At 40.2% G+C, this 27594-nt stretch overlaps 1 protein-coding gene across 1 annotated transcript in view; it reads left to right on the forward strand.

Annotated features, from left to right (window-relative positions):
• The window catches only part of man1a1 (mannosidase, alpha, class 1A, member 1), a 469900-nt gene extending 442546 nt beyond the window's left edge, over nt 1–27354 (forward strand). The window contains exons 8-12 of the mRNA XM_043684356.2: nt 300–415; nt 2398–2617; nt 4025–4197; nt 15204–15319; nt 24704–27354. Coding sequence (XP_043540291.1) covers nt 300–415; nt 2398–2617; nt 4025–4197; nt 15204–15319; nt 24704–24830 — 752 coding nt within the window. The 3' untranslated portion in view covers nt 24831–27354. The remainder of the gene's footprint in view (nt 1–299; nt 416–2397; nt 2618–4024; nt 4198–15203; nt 15320–24703) is intronic.
• The last annotated feature ends 240 nt before the right edge of the window (nt 27355–27594 follow it).

Raw genomic sequence — 27594 nt, forward strand, 5'->3', positions numbered from 1 at the left:
TTAATATTGCTAGATCAGCTTCTTTAAATACAACTAAGTAATATTCTGAAGTGATGAGGACAAATGGCTTTTTATTGTTGCGTGAATGGTTAACTAAATGTCACGTTGCTTAACATAAAAACAATCAAAGGTTTCAGATCTGTACTTGTACTTATGTCGCACATTCTGGTATAGTCAATACATTAGTTAATATATGAACTGTCAGTAATGTGCTATATGTGAATGAATGAATTTATCATTGTTTGCTTCGTGTTGAGATATCTTCTCGAGCTTACTGGTTTATATATCTGGTCTTTCAGATCACGTATCAGTTGGAGGGCTTGGAGACAGCTTTTATGAATATTTGCTCAAGGCATGGCTGATGTCAGACAAGACTGATGAAGAAGCCCGGAAAATGTATTATGATGCAGTTCAGGTAAACAGGGCATTTTAATCTTCCATCTATTCTCTTGGTAATACAAGTGAACATATGGTTTCCTGAAAAAAAAAGTGATGCAGAAAATGTGAAGCATTTAGTGCTTATATTTGACAAGTTATAAATTACAAATTAAATAGATAATCGTTTTTTAAAGTTTGACGTAGTTAAATTGAACTGCTGTTTTTAGGAAAGAAACATATTTATTTTCTTTGTTTGCCTGTTACAGAATAATACAATAATCTGTCTTCAATACATCAAATGATATTGCGTGGAACACTCACATTTTAGGATAAACAAGTTTATAAATATTTCTATTCCCATTCTTTCCATGATTGGATTCTATGAGGATGCTATGTGGACCTCAGGGTGACAAACACAGCTAAACAAACAGAGCCTTTGCATGATGTTTTCTTGAAGCATGGCACCACAGTAGGACCTATGGGATTGTCACTTTGCTTCTTTGCCAAAGTTCTACATAATTTTTAGATCATGTTTCTTACTCTGGAACCAGGAGTGTTATTCTAGCAAATGTCAAAATCTGAAAAGACGTATTTGGCTCCTTCAAGCATTGCATAAAAATAGGATGTGAATGTTCCTGCATATATTGAAAGTTTACCGTCTTAGTTTACCATTTAATTAAAGGGTCCTTCGTTTATCGTGAGAATTTAATTTGGCTCCAGTTTAAACAAATGCCATCTGACTGGAAGCAATCATATAGCTTCCATTCACCCATTTATAGCAGCAATATATATGTAGCCTGACTGCTTTCTAGCTTATTAAAACAAAGTAACTACAAGCAATTTCACTTATGTTAGATGCACTCATTACAAATTATAAATGAAAAATATTTCATGAACTCCAGTGTCTCACATCCTGAGTAAAGTGTTTGCCGAATAAATTATTTGTTCCATTTTACAATATAATTGCATTGTAGAATCAGTATAGCCAATGATGAATTTAATGCTGTTGTAACATTGTAAATTCAGTTTCTTAAATTGCATTTTTAAACAGCCAATTTTGACTCAGTGGTAGCATGCTCAGCTCTGGATATAAAGTTGAGGTTTTAAGTGTCAGTTGAAAGATTTGAAGACAATCCAAATTGACTCTTCAGTGTGGTGCTGAAAGAATTCTGGTCTGCGGCTGATGCTGTATTTCTGGTGTGCTGTAAAAGTGGGACATCTGTCCTCACAGCTAGATATGAAAATCAGATTCAAAGAAGAGTAGAGGAATTCACCTGATGACCTGACTATACCCTTGACAATATTAATGGGATTATCTAGCTATTAACCTTGTTGCTGTTTGTGGAACCTTGCTGTGAGTTTTCCTATATTACAACAGTAAATATGTCTCAGAAATATTCCACTGGCTGTAAAGCACTATGGCATGTTGTGGGGATGTGTGAAGTATTATGTAAATAAATGTATTCAATTGAACTAAAATTGATTGCTTTTGTTTTTGCTTATTCAAAGACACATAGCAATTGTCTTCAAGAATTCAGGCACATTCCTGATTTTCTTTTAGTGCTAAGTTTGAATGCAGGAAGGAACTTTTTAACTTCAGCTTGTTGGTGTTTGAACCCCTTTATATTGGTAACACATAAATAGTTGAAAATAGCCCAGTGACAAATGTTGTGTTGCAGTAATGTCAAACTGCCGTTGGAAACACACTGGGGAGAAAGGAAGGCTGGTAACTTATTCTTATCTAAATCTAGCTCCTGTTTAGGTTATAAAGCTAAGTGATTTTGGAAAACCATAAATGATTCATATTTAGTGATCTGAGCATCTCTATAATGGAAAAAAGTTCACTGTAAATTGAAGTGACCAAAGTATTGATAACTGACAAAATTGTCAATAGTTGTACATCCTAACGTGGAGGAACAATATGAATACTAGAAGTTTGCTTATCGCCAGACACCCTATGTTGCGACAACGTATTTATCCCAGAAAACATTTAATAGTGATATTTTGTTATTCTCACAGGCAATTGAAACGCATTTGATTAGAAAATCCAATGGAGGCCTTAAATATATTGCTGAATGGAAAGGTGGATTACTGGAGCACAAAATGGGCCATCTGACGTGTTTTGCAGGAGGAATGTTTGCACTAGGTGCAGATGGTGCACCTGAAGAAATTCGCAGCCATCACATGGAACTAGCTGCTGAGATTGCACGGACTTGCCATGAGTCTTATGACCGTTCAGGTACACCTTACCTGTTAATGTCTTTACTCTCAGCTGTTTTTTCCCGTTCCCCATGATATTGATTCTTTGCTGACTGTAATTGCATAGGGGTTGGCCAACTTCTCCAAGTGTCCATTTCTCACTGATGATCCATTCCCTGGCATAACAGTAGCTAATTCAACCGCAGGTAGCATTGCAGTTTCTTCAGATCCTGCTGTCGCCTATCATCCACAGCGGCACACTTCCAGGGAGGATCATCATAATATGTGAAATATACAACATGGAAACAGCTGTGACTGCCTAATCCATTTGTCTTGATGTTTAAGTTCCCTAGTAACGAGGAGCAGGACTCTTGGTTTCATTTTTGCCTTCTTCCCAAAGGACATTGAAGTTATTAGGAGCCAACCTTTACACTATTCCATTCTTCTACTCGCGCATATTTCCTGAATAACTCTCTAGTATTCTTCAACAGATGGTAACAAGGATGTTGAACACAGCACTTTATGCCCTCTTGCTGTGCTTTTATGAAGTGTAAAAACTTAAGGCAGATGGCAGAATTAAAGTAGATGCAGAAGTAAAATGTAAACTCTTGGATACATAATATCAGGAGATCATTTGGGTCTGGATTCATAGGAAAAATAACTTTAAAAATGCTATTGAAATAATATTAACTCAAAATTAATGTCAAGGAAATTATATGGTTCAAAGGACTTGTCTAAGTTAGATGTGTAAATGAGAGGGTGGAATCCTTCTCCTTATGCAATACAGAGTGCTGTAAAACAATCAGCCATGCAGTTAAAGCTAATTACTGCTAAACAAGGGGTCTAATTTATTACTGATGTCTTCACTGTGATTTCAGTGAGACAGATTACTACCGGCTCTCCATGACCACTGCCAATTTCTTGTCATCTCTCTTTCTGTTGTCAACCTGTTTATCTAACATTCAGTCCTGGATGAACTGCAATTTATTCCCATCAAACTTTAAGACGACAGACGCTATCATCCTTGGCACCTCACCATGTAATCCTCCTATTTTATCAGCAGTTTGAAAACTGCAAACAAAATCAAGATCACAAAAAAACTCAAACCTTGGCCAGCTTATTTCAGCATTCTCTTTTATAAATTCTCTCCCTGCCTCTATTGCTTTAAAATAAAATTTCAGCATTTCAAGATTCTAAACTTCATAATTTAATAAGTCGTTTCTGATCACTGAAATTTGTGTTTTCCTGTTTTTGTACTCAAGCTGTTTTTTTCTTGTACTAATTTAATAAATGAACCACATTTCAAAGGGGAGCAATTTTGAAAATTAGTCATTTAAATTTTTGATAAGTAAAAATTTTGGAACAAAATTAATGTTATGTTATAACTGTAATGTACATATTATTTGTTACATGGTTAAATTATTTTGACCTACTCTTAAATATACAGCCACTAAATTAGGTCCTGAAGCATTCAGATTTGATGGAGGTGTTGAAGCTATTGCAACAAGACAAAATGAGAAATATTATATCCTGCGACCTGAAGTCCTTGAGACACACATGTACATGTGGAGGCTAACCCATGATCCCAAGTACAGGCAGTGGGGTTGGGAAGCTGTACAGGTATGTATTTTTCTCCCTAGCTTTAGTAAAACAGCATGTATTTGACCAATGTACCTTTTCTATTTGCAAATGTTATATTTCCATGATCGTGCATGGTAACTACTGTTAGAACACACGTTTGTTTTTCATGATTCATTTGGCTCTTAGGCCTGACCATCATATGATGAGAAGGGTAACTTTAGTGGCTAAACTTCAAAAATAGTTGCATAGATTAATGTGTGGGTACATCACAATTCATAGATCGCAATACAGGTATTACTGTGTACTACCTGCTCATTTCAATGATCTCTGTATACAACCCACACTAACCACATGGTTTATTGCCTGGACACATCAGCAGAGTGACTAGGCTCTACTCTGCATCTCCTAGAGGACAGATGCTTTATAGCTGTGAGTGCTCCAGTGCTTTTGAATGTTTCACTTCGAGGTCTGGTGGGAGATGTTGAAAGAAGCACAGTTGCTCTTTATATGTAAGGGCCCAGAAGTCCACCCCACAGTCAAAAGACTTTGGGAACAGATAATGCTGGAGGTCAGTGCCAGCTGTCAGGCCTGAGGACCTGGTTGCAATGATAGAAGAAGTTTGGTGATCTATCACAAATGGTCAAGTTTTATAAATGCTATTTCCTGTCGCTATCTGTACCAGTCGCGTGAGCCACTGCTAAAGCCGCTCAGCACTAATCCACCATCAATCTTTAACAATCATAACTCAAACAATCAATCATTCACATGCTTCACATATACTCTTATGGGTTTAATACTGTTGCAAGCCTCGCATATGCTCTTCTCAGGTTGCACACGTAGCTAGCTATTCACAATAAAAGTACATCAATCAAACCAGTTATGCTACATTCACTGATGCACTTTCATCTCTCTTGCTAAACCCATGTTATGATATCCATACAGACCATTAACGTTTAAAGAGAAATTTGAGAATCTAGAGATGAACGGAAAGAAATTCCGCTTAACTATCCCATGGTTTAGACAAATAAATTTTACTATGAAAGAAACAAAGAGAATGATACAAAAAGAATTTTCAACAGCCTGATAAGTAGTCAAAGACCTTCTGGCAAAGAAAGGTTCAAAGACCAAAATGGAAGAATTTTCGTGTAAAGTATACTTAGTTATGTTTAATTATGCATTCCATTGTCAAATCTAAGCATTTACCTAAGATCAAGTATACTAAAATTCTCCTACTTTGGCCTTTGAACCTTTCTTTCCCAGAAGGTCTTTGACTACTTATCAGGTTGTTGAAATTCTTTCACTTCCTGGGACCAAACCAAAGTGTCACAGCTCTCAGGAATTGACTTTAATTCTTCTCAGTGCTTCAGCTATCTTCTGAGTTTTCAGCTTTCTTCAGACCTTTTCACTATCCACCAGCTGAACGACTCTGCTGTTCCTCGGAACCTTATGATTGTAGATGCTCAGCTTAAGAAGGGTTTCACTGGATCTTGCTTATTCTCTTCACTTCACGGTGCTCTTTGTTTCAGACAGTTCTTTAGTTTCTGGTCTGCAGCTGCTTTTCAGCTCTTAGTAGACTCTTCCTGATCCTCTGAACTTGAAGCTTCCACCCACCAACTCGTGGACTCACTGCTCCAACTCCAAAAACCTTCTCAAAAAATCCCACCAAAACTGTTTCCAAAATTTCAATCTGGGTTCCACCTTGAATTACTTATCTCTAAAGCAACAGGGGTTTATTTACATGTCTGCTAAAATTTTAGATTAATTAACCTCTGGCTGTCAAATCAAATGTTTTGATTCTAGAATCCTTTTAAATAATTTAAATTTCTAATAAGTGAGTACAGTTTTATTGTCAGAATTTGCTGTCTGATGTTCCCCAATTAAATGAAGGCTTGTACCCTCTGAACTCTGACTACATACAACCTTTGAACTGCCATTATTTGACTATTCTGGGAATTTTAGACTCCCAATATATTAAATTATTTTTGCTTACAACATTAATCTTCCCAAATCTAAATAATAACACTAAAATATAAGTATGAACCATGAACTAGATGAATCTAACACATAGTAGAGCACAACTGGTTGCAACAGGAGCTAACTCAAAGACCAAGATCCTAATTTGCCTTGAAAGAGATGGTGCTCGCCATTTTGAGATGGCCATGGGTGAGGCTCTAACATCTAAAGTGATATCTAATATTCCTCCATGCCTTCCCCCACCCCCACATCCCATTTCACCCTCATCGCACACACCCTCTTGATTGACACGCTACTGATGCTTTAAAAATGTGCCTCATTCCTTCACCATCCCGCACAATAATGTTAGATATGTGTCCATTTCCTCCCCAGTCACAAAGAGGTGCAATCCAGTCAGGCACAGAAGAAGATGATGACAAAAAACACGCTATTATTTGATTTCACTCTTGTAACGGTTGACTCAGATACTGATACTGGTCATAATTTATTAGATAGCAGAGAAATGGATTTTGCTCATGGTGACTGCATTCTGGATTAGTTGTGCTGGAAGAGCACAGCAGTTCAGGCAGCATCCGAGGAGCCCTCAGATGCTGCCTGAACTGCTGTGCTCTTCCAGCACCACTAATCCAGAATCTGGTTTCCAGCATCTGCAGTCATTGTTTTTACCATCAAGTTAAGGATAGCACAGGGACTATCTTGGTGGAGGGTACAACAGGTTCTGCTGCAGTGGCTTCATTTAATTAAGGGGAGGCAAAGTTGTAATGGTAATGTCACCAGATTAATAGCCCAGACACCAGAGCTAATGCTTCGAGGACATGAGTATAATTCCTATCACAGCATGGAGTAAATCTGAATTCAAAGAATGAAAAATCCTAATGTCAACCATTTAACCATTGTCATTAAAACTTATATGGTTCATTAAGGTTCTTCAAGATAGGAAATCTGCTCTCCTTACCTGGTCTAGACTACATTAAACTCCAGACACACAGCAATGTGGTTGGTGATTAATTGTCCCTGTGGACCTCACCAGTCACTCAGTTTGAATGGCAGTTAGGAATGGACAATAAATGCTGACCCAGCCAGCAACACCCACAGCCCTCAAACAAACAATAAAATAAATGAACACTTTAAGGCAATCTATCAAAGAATTTGTGCAGTGAAACATTTAGTGCATTAGGAAATCTGCTAGGAAATCTATGCTGCAGTAAGAGATGAGACTGTGATCCTTCAAGGTCAATTTCAGTCATGCAAATGCAGATTGCTGCAGGGGGCTTCAAGAGTGTCACACCAGTTCAACAGTCATTCGTCCCCCAACAGATGATTAGATTTACTGATGCATCACCCAGGAGAGTGGCATTGGCTCATGAAACATCAATCTGATGACGTCTCTCTCTCTCTCTCTCTCTCTCTCTTTTGCTCATCCTTTCTGCCTGCCCCACTCTGCCCTTGACAGCCAGCTCAGATTTTTTTTTGTTGCTGTGATGTTGCAATCCTCAGCCAGGCCTTCTGGCTAGAGATGCTCCAGATTATTCTCCAATACCATCTGCAATCTCTGCTACAGAAAGTCTGTAATTGTCCACCAGCCATGCTGCAGCGAGTGAATTAACAATGGATAGAAGGACTAAGATGGGAAAAGGTACATGGAAGACAGATGCTAAGGGCAGTTACAAGTTATCAGTTAATTTTTGGATGCAATGTACTTAATTACATTTCTACATTTGGTTTGAAATGTGTACATGTCTGTGCCTATTAATTTTGCAGTATGGCCAATGTGTAGGCCCGTGTTGGAAGGTTAAATGTTTAGGGAGTTACATTTGTCTATGTACCAGTGTGAAGAGTTCTTCACTGACAGCCCAGCTGGAAATATGCTACCTATGTTAATCCCTCCTCTTCCTGCTCTTCAACAGTTTGTAATCTAACCACAGATAAACTCTGTGCCTTTCTTAGTAGCGTGGCTGTACAACATGCAGCAGACTACCACGAATTCCTGACTTTTACAAAACTCCTTCATAACTGTACAGGTGGCAAAAATATTGTATCAAAAATATTGTATCACAGTCTGTTCTGTCACATTCTGTGGCAACATTGCTTTCTTTCTAAGTGTGCTGCACGTGTCTGGCCATTATAAGAACAGCGGAGCAGGTATAGGCCATTTAACCCAGTGAGTCTGCTCCACCATTCAGTGACATCATGGGTGACATGATAATCCTCAACTCCACTTTCCTGCCTTTTCCCCATAATCCTTGATTCCCTCACAGATTACAAATCTGTCTGTCTTAGCCTTGAATATATTGAATGACCCAGCTTCTACAGCCCTCTGTAATAAAGAATTTGACCCTCAGAGAAGGAATTACTCCTCTTCTGTGTCTTGAACGTGCGATCCCTTACTCCGAGATGATGCTGTCTGGTCCACTCTTCCACAAGGGGAAACAACTTTTCCATATCTACCCTGTCAAGTACCCGAAGAATATATTGTGTTCCAACTGAGTCGTCTCTTATTGAATTTTAGAGAAATGGGTTCAGGCCAAATCTATTCAATCTCTCCTCACCACACCCAGGAGCAACCTAGTGAACTTTTTCCAGACTGCCGTCAATGCCCATATAGCTTTCCTTTTGATAAGGGGACCAAAAGAGTTCACAGTATTCCAGGAATGATCTAACTAGTTCCTTGTATATTTTTTAGCAAGACCTTCCCATGTTTATGCTCCATTTCCTTTGGAAAAAGGTCAATATTCCATTTGCCTTCCCTATTACCTGTTAAATCTATATGCTAGATTTTTATGATTTATGAATGAGGACTCCCAAATCACTTTATGCTGTAACTTTCTACAGTCTTTCTGCATTTAAATATTATTCAGCTCCTCTATTCTTCCTGCCAAAGTATATGATCTCACATTTTCCCCACATTGTATTCCATCTGCCAAGCTTTTGTCCACTCACCAATCTTGTCTATATATCTCATTGTGTCAACCTCAGCACTTGCCTTCCCACCTATTTTTGTGTCATCTGCAAACATGAGTACATTCAATTTCATCTTTCAGGTCATTAATATATGTTAGAAATAATTGTAGCCACAGCATTGAATCCTGTGGCACTGCACCAGTTACAGATTGCCACCCTGAAAATGTCTCCATTGTCCCAACCCTCCAACTTCTGTTAGTTAGCTTATCCCCTATCACTGCTAATATATTACCTCCAACACTATGGGCTTTTATCTTATAAAGTAGCCTAATGTGGCAGTTTATTGATTTCCTTTTGGAAACCCAAATATGTTACATTCACTGATTCCCCTTTATCTCTCCTGCTTGTTACTGCTGCAAAGAATTTTAATAAATTTTTCAGATATAATTTCACTTTCATGAAGCCATACTGACTCTGCTTGGATGTATTATGTATTTCTAAGTGTTTCGCTAATACATCCTTTATAATACTCCAGTATTTTTCCCAATAACAAATGTTAAGCTAACTGGCCTATAGCAATCTTTTTTTTTTGACTCACCTTTACATCAACAGATTTCCAATCCTCTAGGATTTTTGCAGAATCTAAGAATTCTTGGAAAATTACAACCAGTGCATCCATTATCTTTGGAGCTACTTGTTTTAATATCCTAGAATGCATCTGGTGAAGTCCAGGGGAATCTATTGGTCTGGATGTCCATTAGTTTCCCTCGTACTTTTTCTCCAGTAGCAGTGATTGTATTTATTTCCTTTCCTCCTTGATTGATTAGCATTTTTGGAATGCTATGTCTATCTTCTATGAAAGCTGATGCAAAGTATTTATTCAACTTCTCTGCTGTTTCCTGGCTCCTTATTGTTTCCCCAGCCTCATTATCTCAGGGGCCTATGTTAACTTTGGCTTCTGTCTTCCTTATTATATATTGAAAGAAGCTCTTACTATTGGTCTTGATGTTACTTGCATGGATTATGCATTTCTGATGAAGGGCTTATGTCCGAAATGTTGACTCTCCTGCTCCTCAGATGCTGCCTGACCTGCTGTGCTTTTCCAGCATCACACCTTTCGACTCTGGATTATGCATCAGAGACGTTAACCAAGGTGCCATGGAATATTCTTCTTGCCCTCTTTTGGTTTGTCAGAGTGATTGAAATACAGCTAGCATAGCAAACTGTCAAAAGAATGATGCTATCATGACTTTAGTCAGGATACTAGGCATGATGCGTTGAATGGTCACAACCTAGCTGCGTGTGGAGAGAGTGGAATTCTGTTTTGATGGCACAGTTGGAATAAGGTGTCCACAAAGAAATATATGCTTCCAGTTAGTCACTCCCTGCACCATGGAGAAGTGTCCAGTCCTGTGTAAGGCTGCCTGATAGCTATTCATTCTATCTTGCCAGGGGAGGAAGTGAAGCTATCAGCAACAGTAGATGTCAGATTGTGGAGATGTTGCAAATGTTAATGCTGCAGCTTGGAAGGAACAAGATGCATGAACAGTAGTAGTCACTGTCACGGTTACAGCTGTATTTGCCTTGATCTTTGGTTGTAGCCATGGCTGAAATAGGTGCCAGATTTCATTGAGAATGTCCTTACTAAAGTATCGACACCCTGCAAATTATTCCTCACTGAGATCCAGGAAGGAGTGTTATGACCAAGTACATGTAGAGGCTCCTACTGAGAGGCCACAGCTTCCTCCCTCCCCTAGTCTGACCTATTCTGTGTATTCTCAGTTCTGTTTGGGGAAGTCCTTTTCATGCCGACTCATAAAATGTTTCTCAATTCTTTCCAGAGATATATTTGCACATATTATTAATTCAGCTTTTGGGGAATTTTTTATTTAAAAGCTTATTCAGGAAAAGGAAAGTGTTGCTTTACTTGGATGATATTTCTGATTTTTGATCCCAGTGCAGATGTTTATTACTTACAGGTTGGATGCTGAGTCAAGCTTTCTGTCCCATTATTACACATTGAGTCACTAAATACAGAGCAGAACCTATTCCACAAGTTTAATTCTTCTGATTTCCTGCAATTGCAATTCAATCACTGTAACAAATTTCAATGAGATTGTCAATCTGAGTTGACAGAGATCGATCTTAGTTGTCTTCAATCCCTGGAAAGAACTATATTTTAGCCCACATTTTTGTTCTCTAATAATCATTTTTACCTTTAAAATGAGTGTTATTTATGTGTTCACAAAGTATGAAAGTGCTAGATTTTGGTGGAACAATATTAATAAGAAAGAAGTTTTGCATAAATTCTGCCTTAGATGAATTTTTTTATGCACTGGCTTAATTAAAAAGAAGCTTCACAAAGTATTTATGGCACAGAAAATGTGCAATATAACTCAAAATAACTCCTTTCACCACCCCTCTCTAATGTCCTCAACATATTCCTTATATTCGTTTCGACTGTTAAATCTCACTGGAGTAGGTGACTGAAAATCTAGCCCCGCTACACCTTAAGTAGTCACAAAACTTAAAGGTTTTGGAAGTACATAGCATTCTTCTGTTTACCTATCTTCCACACTAAGGTTGACAGATAGCAGGACATTTTCTGTACTTAATAAGAAAGATTATTTATTTTTTTAAAAATCGATTCTAACTACATATTGACAATTTTGAACCATTAACAGATGTCTACTATTTAAAACCCTAGTCCCCATATGAATTCCCTCCATATGCACACGTACTGACAACGACAGACAAGTAAAAAGAGAGGGTGTTATGGGTGGAGGGAAAGACTGGGAAGGCAGTTCTCTTGTTCCTATCTATGCGGTTTGCTGTTGTAATTCTTATGGTAAGCAGAACGCTGCTTCTCAATCTTCCTTCTCCTGATATTTTGACCTGTTTGCAGGAGATATAGGGTGACTGGTTCCCATTTATAAAGGTCATTGACTTATTAACTAAAAGTCACAGCTTACAACAAATGGAAAGGGCAAATAAACTGTCTACTTTCAGGTTTGAGATACTTTTCTATTGCAGAGGAAAGAGACAGCTCCGGCCTTTGTGGAATTCCAGTTTCTTCATGGAAATATTCACACCTCCAGGCTGTTCAGCTACCTGGGAGCCAATCATATAGTTGGCAGTCAGAAAGCCTTTGTTAACTAGAAATGGGTCACTCATCTACAAACCAATCAGTTACTTGTTGCAAGCCAAAACAACATTAGTACACATCACTTGGCTTCAGGTAATCTGCAATTGACACTGTTGCCTCAACAGTGCTAGGGGCCTGGGTTCGCATCCAGCTTTGGGTGAATGTCTGGCTGTGTGGAGTTTGCATGTCCTCCTGTGTCTGCATGAGTTTCCATCAGGTGCTCCAATTTTCTCCAACAGTCCAAAGATGTGCAGGTTAGGTGGATTGGCCATGCTAAATGTGGGGTTACAGGGATAGGGTGGGAGGGCAGATCTGAGTGGGATGCTCTTCGGATAATCTGCAGGCCAAATGCACTGTATGACAAACAACTGTATTAGCAGTATTTAGAATAAGTAACAAAACAGAAATTGCTGGAAAAACTCCCAGAAAGGGATTGCATGTCCATGGTGAATAGGAGGCGGCTGGAGCTCGCAAACTGGAAACTCCAAAACTGCCAAAAAATGTCAGCCATGTCAACTCATCTGTGCACTTCTGCCTTCATCCTCACTTCCCTCCAACAACGATAGATTCCCAACCCACCAACATTCTCATCAAAAGGATTATAAAGCTGCCATTTCTGCCATCTCCAGCAGAATGCCATAACCTGATGCATATGCCTCAATGCCTCACCCCCCCCCCCCTCCCTTGTCAGCCTTCCACAGGGACTGTTCCCTCCAGGACACCATAGTCCACTTCTTCTTCATTCCCAATACCTCTCCATACCCCACAGCAGCTTCCCATGCCATCGCAGAAGGTGTAATACCTGCCCATTTACTTCCTCTCTTCTCACTGTCCAAGGCCCTAGACAGCCTTCCAGGTGAAGCATCGATTTACCTGAACTGTGCTCAATGTAGGCTGGGTAACCCATTTGCAGAACACCTGTGTTCTGTCAGCAAAAATGGCCCTGGGCTTCGTGATGCCTGCCACTTCAACACACTGCTGTGCTCCTGGTCAACATCTCTTCTCAAACTTGCTACATTGCTCCGGTACAAGCTGGAAGAACAGCATCTAATTTTCCACCTGGGGACCCAGCGACCTCCACTACTCAATAACTAATTCAATAATTTTCGGGCCTGAGCACCTTCTCTGATGTTCTTATCCCAACTTCCAGACAGTAGATCGTACAATCACATGGGCAGCTACCATGGGCGGCACGGTGGCACGGTGGTTAGCACTGTTGCCTCACAGCGCCAGAGACCCGGGTTCAATTCCCACCTCAGGTGACTGACTGTGTGGAGTTTGCACATACTCCCCGTGTCTGCGTGGGTTTCCTCCGGGTGCTCTGGTTTCCTCCCACAGTCCAAAAAAAAATGTGCAGGTTAGGCGAATTGGCCATACTAAATTGCCCATTGTGTTAGGTGAAGGGGTAAATGTAGGGGAGTGGGTCTGGGTGGGTTACGCTTCGGTGGGTCGGTGTGGACTTGTTGGGCCGAAGGGCCTGTTTTCACACTAAGTAATCTAATCTAATCTAATCATAACCTACCCATTGTCAACTACTAACGGTTCTCATTAACAGCCATTGATTCTTGCAGGCTGACCTTTGCCCGTTCCTTTGTCTGCTCAACTGCTTTTCTTTTCTCTGGGCTCTCTATTCCCACCTCCCCATCTTTTGCATCTATACTAACCTTTTCCGAGCCATAATCAGTTCTGAAGAAGGGTCGCGAGACCTGAAGCATTACCTCTGCTTTCTCTCCACAGATGCTGCCAAATCTGAGTTTCTTTCATTACTTCCTGTTTTTGTTTCTGATTTCCAGCATCCACAGTTCTTTGGTTGTTTTATTTAGCACAATGAGTGTTAGATTAGATTAGATTACTTTAGATTACTTACAGTGCAGAAACAGGCCCTTCAACTCAACAAGTCCACACCGACCCTCCGAAGAGCAACCCACACAGACTCATTCTCCTACATTTACCCCTAACACTACGGGCAATTTAGCATGGCCAATTCACCTAACCTGCACATTTTTTTTTGGACTGTGGGAGGAAACCAGAGCACCTGGAGGAAACCCACACAGACACAGGGAGAATGTGCAAACTCCACACAGGCAGTTGTCTGAGGCGGGAATTGAGCCCGGGTCTCTGGCGCTGTGAGGCAACAGTGCTAGCCACCGTGCCACCCCCATTTTTTTTTGACAAGCAGGTTATTCAATTTTAAAGGGTACAGCAATCCTTTAAAAGTCCTTCATTTTTGAAGCAGTTCTTTTCTTATTTAAGTCCACGATTAAAAATTGACAGTATTTACATATCTTTGAGGAGAAAGTGAGGTCTGCAGATGCTGGAGATCAGAGCTGGAGATGTGTTGCTGGAAAAGCGCAGCAGGTCAGGCAGCATCCAGGGAACAGGAGAATCGACGTTTCGGGCATAAGCCCTTCTTCAGGAATGAGGAAATTCCGACGCCCCTCCCCCAAGTCCCTCCTCCCTACCTTTTATCTTAGCCTGCTGGACAAACTTTCCTCATTCCTAAGAAGGGCTTATGCCCGAAACATCGATTCTCCTGTTCCCTGGATGCTGCCTGACCTGCTCCGCTTTTCCAGCAACACATCTCCAGTATTTACATATCTTCATGCCTTTAGCTGCTTCTTAAATATATTGATGGTATTCACCTTAAGTTTCCATCAGTTTGATTCCAAACAATAAATAAAATTATTGTTTGGAGAAGGGCTTATGCCCGAAACGTCGATTCTCCTGCTCCTTGGATGCTGCCTGACCTGCTGCGCTTTTCCAGCAACACATTTCCAGCTCTGATCTCCAGCATCTGCAGACCTCACTTTCTCCTCAATAAATAAAATTAGTTTTGCTTTGGGAAATTCTATATGTAAACAAATGTTAACATGAAAAGTGTGGATGTTTGCTGGGAGTTTTCAGAATATTAGAGAATCCTGAAATTGGAAACAACATTGCATCCAATATGTTGTTGTTCTTGTTTGATTGTCATAATTCAATTTTGCAAGAAATCAGCAATTAAATTGTATTCTTTGTAAATCAGGCATTGGAGAAAACTTGCAGAGTAGCTGCTGGATATTCTGGGATTCGAGATGTTTATTCCAGTCAACCAACTCATGATGATGTGCAGCAGAGTTTCTTTCTGGCAGAAACTCTAAAGTAAGTACTAAAGAAGGAGAAAACTGATTAATATAATTACGTATAAACTGTCTGTAAATACCATTTATAGTACTGATACATGTATGTGCATTGGTATCATCATAAAGCTTTACATGAGTAAGAGGGTTTATAATGTTCTGAAAAGAGCATTAGTGGGCAGGCAGCACAGTGGCTCTATGGTTAGTGCTGCCACCCCACCGCTCCAGAGACCCATTCGATTCCTGCCTCATTCTTTCCATGTCTGCATGGGTTTCCTCTTGGTGCTCTGGTTTCCTCCCACAGATGTGCAGGTTAGGTGGATTGGCCAAACTAAATTGCCCACAGTATCCAGGGATCTGCAGGCTAGATGGATTAGCCGTGGGAAATGCAGGATTGCAGGGATGGGGTGGGTCAGAGTCTGGGTGGCATGCTTTTCAGGGGGTCGGTGTGGACTCAATGGAATCTATGAAGAAATGGTCTCCAGTTCTGAATCACATGCCAATTGCATTTCGATGTCAAGCAAATTTGGGCAAAAGTTATGCAAGTTATTAATGGCTAAAATGTAAGGTAATTATTCTAGCCTAATTATGTGAATGTAAAAGCAGGAAACACCTTTCTGTATATTATGATTAGTAATCTAACGACAATCAAACTCAGTTAAAAGTGCATTTGTACGCAACATAGACTTCTTTTGCATTTATGTATCTGGTTAAATTCTCAGATGGCCACTCGCATATGTCACACCTTCTTGAACATAATGACAGAGTCAATTAATAGAGATTGACTTTTTAATTACATTGTTAGTTTCCTAGAGAATTTTGTTATCCAGAGGTTATTCACCCTCCTCAACTGGATTATAGCTTGCTGTATCCATATTATTTATTCATCAACAAGAGGGCCAAATATGTCTATTCTATCAATTTTTGAGGAACTTTCATTGCCCTGGCAGTATTTCTTGCCCACCACTAATTTCCTGAGAAGGGGAGAGTGAGCTGGCACCTTGAACTAATGCAGACCATTTTGTGTAGTAGACCCACAATGTTGTTATGCAGAGAGTTTCAGGATTTTGACCCAACGACACTGAATGAACAATAATATATTTCCAGGTCGGGATAGTGAGGGCCCGAAGGGAGCCTTGCAGGTGCTGCTGGTCCCATGTATCTGCTGCAGTTTCCTTCCGAGTTATCATGGACATGGAGTTAGAAGATTCTGTCTGAGAATGAGGAAGTGAATGTTTGTGAATTCAGTGCTAATCAAGCAAGCTACTTTGATCTAGGTGGTGTCAAGCTTCTTGTGGTTAGAGCTGCATCCACCGAGGCAAGTGGGAATGTTTTCTGTCACACTCCTAAATTGTGCCTTGTAGATGATGGCCATAACTTTGGGGGAGTTAGGGGGTGAGTTACTTGCTGCAGTAACTTGTTCTTGTAGCCTCTGTATTTATATGGTGAGTCCAGTTACAGTTGCGGTCGATGGTAACCCCCCCCCCCCCCCCCTCCCATGGCAGGGTGTTAATTGTGGGAGGGTTCAGAAATGGCAATGCCATTTAATATCAAGAGGTGATGATTAGATTATCTCTTGTTGGAGATGATCATTGCTTGGTATTTGTGAATGTTATATGATGTATATATTGTTATATAAATAAAATATGTAATATGTTACGCATATTAATGTAAATGTTACTTGCCATTTGTCAGTACTAGCCTGGATATTACCCAGGTCTTGTTGCATTTGAACGTGGATTTCTTCAGTGTCTGAGGAGTCGTGAATAATGCTGAACATTGAACAATCTTCAGTGAACATCCCCAATTTTAATCGTATGAGGGAGGGGAGGTCATTGAGAAAGTAATTAAGTTGATTAGACAGAAGACAATACCCTGAGAAAGACTTGCAGAGATATCCTGAAACTTAGATAACGAACTTGCAACAACAATAGTTAGGGTACTGTTCAGTACAATTCCATGAGTATGACTATGGCTATGTCAGGGTGTTGCTTCACTACTCTGTGATAAAACCCCCAGATGTTAGTAATGAAGACTTTGCTGAATCAACAGGGCTGTGTTTTCCATTGTTTGTTTAATTCCTGTTTTGAGGCTTTTCACCAGTTTGACACAATTAAGAAGCATGCTCAGCCAGTTTAGATGGTAGTTAAAAGTCAAGTGTGCTGCTATGGGTCTGAAGTGGCACCGAAAGGGCAATCACGAATTAGATTAATTTTTACAACAATTAACAATCGTTATTATTAGACTTTTAATTCTAGGGCACTACCTGTGTCTCTGGATTACTAGTCTAGTGCAGATCGAGATGATATTGTCTTTTCACTTACCCCTATGAATACAGAAAATGAGGAAAAGTTAAAAATGGTATGCAAATTTTTAATGGACCTTTGTGCAGGTATTGTATAAAGTAAATAGACATTTTTAAAAACTGCATATAAAACCAACAAAATTTGGAACATGAATACAAAATTGCAGTGGTAGTTATCTGTGGTGTCCTGAATTGAATTTTTGTCTTGACTGCAACTCCAAATGGGACGTTAAGATCTTTTTTAGACTTAGGCAAAATTAGATAATGGGTCAAATTTTGCAATGAATAGCAAACATTATTCATTACATATTGCCCATAGTCTTGACAGATATTTGCCCTGGAACCGGCTGTGATTAGATTCCCTACAGTGTGGATACAGGCCCTTCGGCCCAACAAGTCCACACCGACCCTCCAAAGAGTAACCCACCCAGACCCATTTCCCTCTGACTAATGCACCTAACACTATGGGCAATTTAACATGGCCAATTCACCTGGCCTGCACATCTTTGGACTGAGGGAGGAAATCCACACAGACACACGGAGAATGTGCAAACTCCACACAGTCACCCGAGGCTGGAATCGAACCTGGCACCCTGGTGTTCTGAGGCAGCAGTGCTAACCACTGAGCCACTGTGCCGCCCCTCGTGAGCCATTTTGTTGCAGTTCTCAACATAGTGTACCAGATGATACATGAACAGCATCTACGCACTGTTACCCCAACCAGTCAAATTAAAGAATAGTTACTGATTCTCAACCAGGAAGTATCAGTTATAAATAGTAAATTTAATGCAAAGTTATTTATATGGATTGGGGCTAGAATGAGAAAGAGATAAAATATGAAGAATCTTAAAAAACTATTCCATTTTAGTTTTTAGAACCTCTAGCAATAATTAAAAATTTAAGGCATGTGACTTCATTTTTCAGTGAGAAAGAGAGGCTGTTTGGCAGTAGCTGTGATTTAGCATGCCATTTTTAATTTTTAAAAAGTACTAGAATGGTCCATCAGTAACTCCTCTGTCATGTTTTGTGTGTTTCTATCATACAATTGTAGCATTTTCTCACTGTTACATGGGTTTTAATGCTGAGTATCTTAGCAAGATACTTAATGTTTGTGTCCAGCTGCAGTTATTGGGGATCCACATTTCTGAGCTGGAGCATCCACTTGTCATTTTGGAATATGCGCAGAGCCGAGTTCCTCATGGATAGTGAGGTGGCCACACCGCGTGCACAGGCAGAAAGGGAGTGCGTGATCACAAGAGTAAAAGCTTCAGGCAGGTGATACAGGAGTCTTCTGGAGCCATTTCTCTCTCTCATCGATTTTCTATGTTGGGAGGTGGCTTCTCAAGGGAACATAGCAAAAGCCAAGTTTGTGGCACTAGGGGTGGCTAAGCTACACAGTGGGGGTGGAAAAATGAGCACTATAGCAATAGTGTTGGGGATATGTTGGATGGTATATTGCCTCCAGGGTTCCAAGGATGTCACTGAACAGTAACAGGATATTCTGAAGGAAGAGGGAGAACAGCCACAAGTTGTGGTCAATGTAAGTGCCAATTACATGAGTTAAAAGAGGAATGAGATCCTTCAGGCAGAATATAGGGAGCAAGGAAATATAGCCAAATTTGTTTTAACCGGCACCTTTAATAAACCAGCAAAAATGATCTATCATAAATACTGCGATCTACCACAATATCAGAGTATTTATGCAGTAAATAAAATATGACAGTAATGTGTATACCCCCTGCATTGCATTTCAATTTGTTACTGAATGTTTTTATATTGATTTTAGGTGGTGTGTTGAAGTATTTAACATCATTTTTTTTTTAAAGGATATTGATGCCTCGAGGCTTTGCTTCATCAGGGTTTACGGCAGTTATGTGGACCTCTTGGTTATCCAGAATATTTGATCAATCGGCACACTACTGATCTCATAGGCGCTGGTTAATAAAAAGCTTGCAGTTAGTTAAAGCTAGACCTCAAAAGTGTAGTAATCTCAGGAATAGTCCCAGTCCCAGGCGCGAGTAAAATCGGGAATAGAAGTATTAATCAAATGAAAGTGTGGCGGGAGGGATGATGTAGGAGAAAGGGCTTTAGATTCTTGACGTATTGGGACCAATTGTAGGGGAGACAGGACATTTATAAACTGGACAGGTTGCACCACAGCAGGACAGGAACCTATATCCTCGCAGGAGTGTTCACAAATGCTATGGGAGATGGTTTAAACTCGAGTGGTAGAGAGACTGCAGCCTTAGCAGGGAAATGAGAGTGAGGGAAGCAAAGATGGAAGTGAAGATGGTGCAAGTGGAAAGCTGAGGCAGTGAGGGTTGACAGCGAAAATGGCTGGGTTATGAAACAAAATGTATAAAGTGTCTAAAGATATTGTATCTCAATGCATGATGGAGCATTTGCAATAAGGTGGAGAAATTAACAGCACAAGTAGTTGTCATGGGTGCAATATGTTTGTGAGTATGGAAACTGAACATGCAAGAATATCGTTTGTCAGGAAGGACGCAGACAAAATAAAAAAGATGGGGCAGTGTTGTCAGTGAAAGATGAAATCAGTGAAATAGTAAGAAAGAATATTGGTGCAGGGAATCTGGATGTGCAATCAGTTTGCATGAATCTAAGAAGCATCAAGAGGCAGAAAATATTTGTGGGAGTTTTCAATAGGTCTCTAAACCATAATTGTGAAAGAGGGGTGGCATTAAACTGGAAATTGCAGGTGCATACAACAAGGATGCTATAGTAATCAGGGGTGATTCTAATCTGTGTAAGCTGGGCAAACCACATTAACCAATCATGCTTTATCTAGGTGAACTTTCTAGTCTAGTCATAAATGTTGGCCTTTCAGTCTGAGTACAAACTCTCAGCTGCCTTCCTGCATGGTGAACCATGACTTCTTAAAGCCTGTCCTAATTGCAACATAAATCGCATGAGCCTTGTCTCCAGGTAGAAATGCCAATAAGCTGTTCTTCAGACCTCAGTTCTCTCTCAACTTGGAAGAAACTGGACGGTTTAAAGCGCAACTGTTTACAAATTGGTATTTTCAACACTCATGTGGGTCTCTAAGACTTGCAGGCTTCGATTTTCATTCTTGGGTTGGGAGCATATTAGGAGAAAGTGAGGACTGCAGATGCTGGAGATCAAAGCTGAAAAATGTGTTGCTGGAAAAGCGCAGCAGGTCAGGCAGCATCCATGGAGCAGGAGAATCGACGTTACGGGCATAAGCCCTTCTTCAGGAATGAGGAAAGTGTGTTCAGCAGGCTAAGATAAAAAGTAGGGAGGAGGGACTTGGGGGAGGGGCATTTGGAATGCAATAGGTGGAAGGAGGTTAAGGTGAGGGTGATAGGCCGGAGAGGGGGTGGGGGCGGAGAGGTCAGGAAGAAGATTGCAGATCAAGAAGGTGGTGCTGAGTCCGAGGGTTGGGACTGAGATAAGGTGGGGGGAGGGGAAATGAGGAAGCTGGAGAAATCTGCAATCATCCCTTGTGGTTGGAGGGTTCCTAGTCGGAAGATGAGGCGATCTTCCTCCCACCATCGTGTTGCCATGGTCTGGCGATGGAGGAGGCCAAGGACCTGCATGTCCTTGGTGGAGTGGGAGGGGGAGTTGAAGTATTCAGCCACGGGGCGGTTGGGTTGGTTGTTGCGGGTGTCCCAGAAGTGTTCTCTGAAATGTTCTGCAAGTAGGCAGCCTGTCTCCCCAATGTAGAGGAGGCCACATCGGGTGCAGCGGATGCAGTAAATGATGTGTGTGGAGGTGCAAGTGAATTTGTGGCGGATATGGAAGGATCCCTTGGGGCCTTGGAGGGAAGTAAGGGGGGAGGTGTGGACGCAAGTTTTGCATTTCTTGCGGTTGCAGGGGAAGGTGCCGGGAGTGGAGGTTGGGTTGGTGGGGGGTGTGGACCTGACGAGGGAGTGGTCTTTCCAGAACGCTGATAGGGGAGGGAAATATATATCGTATCATCCTTCATCATTTCCACCTCCAAACAGACCCCACCACCAAGGATATATTTCCCTCCCCACCACAAATTCACCTGCACCTCCACACACATCATTTACTGCATCCGCTGCACTCGATGTGGCCTCCTCTACATTGGGGAGACAGGCCGCCTACTTGCGGAGCGTTTCAGAGAACACCTCTGGGATACCCGGACCAACCAACCCAACCGCCCCATGGCTGAACACTTTAACTCCCCCTCCCACTCCACCAAGTACATGCAGATCCTTGGCCACCTCCATCGCCAGACCATGGTAACACGACGCCTGGAGGAAGAGCGCCTCATCTTCCGCCTAGGAACCCTCCAACCACAAGGGATGAATGCAGATTTCTCCAGCTTCCTCATTTCCCCTCCCCCCACCTTATCTCAGTCCCAACCCTCGGACTCAGCACCACCTTCTTGATCTGCAATCTTCTTCCCGACCTCTCCGCCTCCACCCCCTCTCCAGCCTATCACCCTCACCTTAACCTCCTTCCACCTATCGCATTCCAAACGCCCTTCCCTCAAGTCCCTCCTCCCTACCTTTTGTCTTAGCCTGCTTGGCACACCCTCCTCATTCCTGAAGAAGGGTTTATGCCCAAAACGTCGATTCTCCTGCTCCTTGGATGCTGCCTGACCTGCTGCGCTTTTCCAGCAACACATTTTTCTGCTTGGGAGCATATTGCCAGGATGTTTCCCAGTTGTGATTTTAATCCCAAATTGACAGGGTTCCTTGGGAATCAGGATGAACCCAGGTCAAGGGCTGATGTTGCTAAGCAAAGGTTCTGTCTCCATGCACCAGCGCTGTATTTAATTGTGAAAAGAAAAAGAATAAAATATTAAAGAACAAATCCCCTCATGCCTCCACAGTGTCCCCTTGGTCTATCCATGCTTAGCTTATGTCACCCCATGCCATGAATGCAACCCCATGGCTCATCACATCATTCATGTGAGCTTATGGCCCTCTTAAGCCCTATAACAACTTAGTGCCAACTTGTACCCACCCATATCCTCCAGCCATCATCTTTGTCCTAGATCTACCATGTCAACTCACACAGTATCCACCACAGACATTCCAAAGGACCCATGCAGAAATGAAATATCAGTGCCCATTGCAAATGCCACTGTATTAAAAGAAAAATGACTCATAAAAACCTATTTCCTGCATTTATATCCCTTCAACTTCATAATGCCTTGTAACAACAAACATTTCATTCAAGTGCACAATCCTTTGTAACAAAAACATTGGAATTCATAGTCTTGCTTCAAAGAATCTTTTGTTGAAACTTTATTGCTGGAACAGCACAGCAGGTCAGGCAGCATCCAGGGAACAGGAGATTCGACGTTTCGGGCACAGGCCCTTCTTCAGGATCTGCATCTGCATCTGCAGCATCTGCAGACCTCACTTTCTCCTCAAAGAATCTTTTACCACTTAGAGCTGTCAGTCAAATCATTCAATAGCAAGCACCTTACTATGTTAATGACTGAAACCAGTTATGTAACTGTAATCTAGCAATGGAAACCATCAGGTTTAAATCAACCAACAAAGTGAAGGGGCTAGCCAACTTTTTATAAACAATTCTCCTACATTTTCAAGATTTAAAAACTACTACTTAAATACCTTGACTGCTCCCTTTGGCAGTTTTTCTTGACCATTCCAATAACCTTCACAATTCTGAGAGGTTGGGTAATTTTATATACATTCATGCAAATCCTTCGCAATCTCAAAGAGCCCCAAAGGGCGCACGATCTTCCCCAAAAGTGTCCCAGGATGATCTCGAAAAGGGTACAGTCCTCATTTAATGTTGCGTTACTTAATATTGTCATTTTATCAGTGACAGGTTTTTTAAAAATTTGCATCACCGTATTCATTTTAGATTCATTTGCAAGCTTTGTCAGCATCTATCACCATTGAAATTCTGTGTTTACACACTTCATGCTCTTCTGGGCATGTAGCCTTGCCTCCCCCTTGGACATGGTTCCTAGTTGCTCCACCCAACTTTGTCTCCTGCATATCCCAACCTCATCTCATCTATACACACACACACACACATTCACAATTGAGCCCTATTTTTACCTTTAGGGTCGAGGCTTGGTCTTCCCATCGCTGCTGGCTGTTCTCCAAGGTCCTTGCTTCTCCTGAGTTTGAATTGAAACTTAGGTTCTGGACTCCATCCAGTGGTAGACATTAGTCATTGCAGGTAGTCTTCGGCTTCCAACATCAGCCTCTGCCACTAAATGGTCTGGGTAACCTAACAGTATTGTAGAATATTACATACATGGTTAACATTCTTGCATTTGTTTTAATTTATCAGCTATTTAATTTACCAATTTGGCAATTTAGCTATGTAAAATACAGGAACTATTGTATTTTAATTTAGAGAGTATAGGTTTAATGTTTTTTTTCCTCTCTGCTCAGGAAGGTCTGATGGAACCTAACTCCAGTTTTAACATTGATTCCTGTGGGCATTACATCTTCACTTAACATCTCCTCACTTTTTCATGATTTTTAGGAATGTGACCCCAATTTTAAAAAGAATGCACCTTACTGCTTCAAAAGGGGACTCTGTGCATTGAATTGAATCCACAAGTTCAGACCTGCCACTACCAGGTCAAATCTGTGCACTTCGCCCAGGCTTTTAAAACCTCACCAAACTGAAGAAGTTGCTGATTCTTTATGGGCAGCTGCCTCCATGAAAAGTACATGTGGGAACTAAGCCATCCCCATTCCCATGCCTGTAAAAATGGCTGGTCCCATATTGAGAGCTGAAAATTTTGAAAATCTATGCTGTGGTTTATCTTCTGTCACCACCCCGGCTGCTGCCATTGTCTCCAAGTGTAAACAATGTACACTTTCTTCCCAGTAAAGTAATCTGAGGCTCCCATAATTTCCAACAATCAAACCACCCAGGCTTACGGTATGCATAGGTCACATCACCCCTCTCATTTCATCTTAAACTAAAGACACGGCCTCAAAACTTAACAGCATTACTTAATAATTGTAATAACATTGAGCTTGTGTGTAACTGCTACAAATCAATTTTTCTGTATTCCCATGCAAGCAGATTCATATATATTCAGTACAATAATTTTATTTTTGTATTATCTTTCTTGATGATTCCCTTCAGGTATCTTTATTTGATGTTCTCTGACGATGACCTCCTTCCACTGGAACACTGGATCTTCAATAGTGAAGCTCATCCATTGCCAATTATTCGCAAAGATAGCCAAGCTGTTGAGAATAAAACAGAGTAGCGCAAATGTTTTGGACCTTGGAATAGTGTACATCTAATTATTCATTATTTTAATTCAAATGTGCGTGCTATAGAAGAAGGCAAAATAAATTGTAATATGCAACATGCATGCTGCCGTAAAATTAATATGAGGCTGCAGGAAATGGACTGCAACAACCTTAACCACCTCTGTGAGGAGATGTTTGCTTTGAGCTGTGATTTTTGCCATGTTGCAAAAAAGCCATAATTAATTGAATATCCAGAGATTTATTTACAAGAAACATTTTCTTTTCCTTGCGTTTATTCTTAAGCCACATTATATATAATATATATATATATGAAAAGAGACTTTCTTTATGAGGTCGCTTCTGTTTCTTTTTCATTGAATGCTATGAATTGAGAACTTAGCATTACTGCTCCAGTTCATTTCTTTCTATTTTATATGGCGCTGATGAATATCATTGCGCTAGGTAGATAGAACATAATCTTTTTTGATTTGTAATAATTTCTTTGAGATCTGAAGATAAGGAAATCAAATATGCTGTAAGAAATGATAGTAATGTATTATTGAAATTCCAAATTGAAGGCGTGGAATAGACCCAAAAGACAAATATTGCACTTGACATAGATCTTCTGAAATGAGTCAGGTATTCAATATGTGAATCAATTTCAACTCTTCTGTATTTTATGATTTATTTTCTACACTTGATATTTTTGTGTATTTCTTCTGCAAATTAAAACATTCCCTTTATACATAGGTCTCTAATGTTGTAAATTGTTTGTGTCTACTTCAACAAAAATAAAACAATATTTTTATGTACGTTTTCTAAAATGATGAATATAAAATGTGCGGGGATAGATGCATTATCTAAAGAATTGGTATTTTAATTATTGTACAATTTTCAGCCATTGTGGCAGAATGTTTAAAATGTTTACTTTTTTTTTCTTCTGACATTTGCTGTGCAGATAAAATCCCGCCAATGAAAATATGGCTGGTTGACAGGGATTTAAGATCATTAATCATCTTGAGTCTGACTCAAAACACAGTTGAAATTTTTTGGCAGTTGCTGTTGGCATTCTGTGTGTGATTTGAGAATGTCTGATATCAGTTTATACATACTCTGTGATCACAATTCTCGAAGATGGTTTGTACATTCCTTACTGGACACATTCTATAAAAAATAAAATTGATGAAGAAACATTTTATTGTGGTTTTATATTGTTACAGGATAAACTTGTAAGCAAATGCAGTTAAAATTCTAAAGAGAGAAATATTAGGGGAGTTAGATATTGCTATATAGTATATATAATTATAAATATGATACATGCATAATTGTAAGTAACAACTGGGTTTATACAAAGCTTTTAACATAGAAAAGAATTCTTGGGTGCTGCCTAGTGGTTTACGATAGGAAAAATGGATTCCAGATCAAAGGTTATATTAAAGAAAAATGTACAAAAACTTGGTGAAAGAAGTGGATTTTAAGGAGTGTAGTCAAGAAAGAAAACTATTGGGGTTGGTTTAGCTCATTTGGCTGGATGGCTGCTTTTCAATGCAGAGTAATACGAACAACACATGTTCATGAAGGTCCCAACTTCTCAACCTCTTAGAAGATGGTGACTTTCTAGCTTATTGTATATACAGAGGCTGGGTTTGTCAGCCTATTCAAGGCTGAGGTCAACATATTTTTAATCAGTAAGAGAATCAAGGGTTGTGGGTAATAGACAGGAATTTGGAGTTGAGGATTATCAGATCATCTATAATTTTATGAAATGACAGAGCAGACTGGATGTATTGAACGACCTACCTTTACCTTTGGTCTTATGTAGTGAATACCATTGTTGGACTTCATTAATACTGGTATAGAGGAAAAAGCAGGGAGGTTACTCTGAACTTGTAAAGAACACTAGTTTAACCTCAACTGGGATATGGTTGTAGTTCTTTGTGACACTTTAAGGAGGTGTACACATTGGAGCAAGTGCAGAAAAGGTTCATCAGAACTTTTCCCAGGGATGGTAACGTAGATAGAATGAAATAGTTGAGACTGTTTTCTTGGAGAGGAGAAGGATAGGCGATCTAATGAAAGTTTTCAAAATCATAAGGGGCAAGTTTGAGATCCCAAACTTACTGCTGCTGTTTGTAAAAGTATTGAGTCCTAGAGGACACAGATTGAAAGTGTTTTGCAAACGAGGCGAATGCCAGCTGGAGAAGAATTCTTTCACACAGCAAGAAGTTGTGGAATGTACTCTGGAAATGTGAGGGAGGCAGGTTCAAGAGGGCGGGTCGGTGTGGACTTGTTGAGCCGAAGGGCCTGTACTCTAATCTAAAAAAGATGGGTATTTAAATAGAAACAATGTGCAAGGTTATGGGGAAAAGGCAGGAGGTTGGTATTAATCCACAATGGTTAGAACAAGTGAGCTGAATGGCCTCTCCTGTATTTCTGTAATTGTCTAATTCATTGTTAGAATATAAGTTGTGTTTATGTTTTTTTCTAACTTTATATAATAAAAATTTTATTGGTTTGTTCAAAACCATTTAAACTTGTGATTCGAGAATTAGAATTAGCTTTATTGTCTTGTGTACTCACACGTATAAAGTAAAATGTTTATAAGTCACCACTTACACTGACATCTTAATTACCTAGGTACACGTTCTTAAATACACATTCTTAGGGGGAAAAGTTAGAAAAATGAAGAAATTTTAAAAATCCAGCAATAAGTTAGCTACTTGTATACAGAACTGGCTCAAAGGTAGAAGACAGACGGTGGTGATGGAGGGTTGCTTT

This window comes from Chiloscyllium plagiosum, unplaced genomic scaffold, assembly GCF_037043375.1.
Source record: "Chiloscyllium plagiosum isolate Xiang-an unplaced genomic scaffold, Cpla_swu_hap1 HiC_scaffold_3, whole genome shotgun sequence".
NCBI lineage: Eukaryota > Metazoa > Chordata > Chondrichthyes > Orectolobiformes > Hemiscylliidae > Chiloscyllium > Chiloscyllium plagiosum.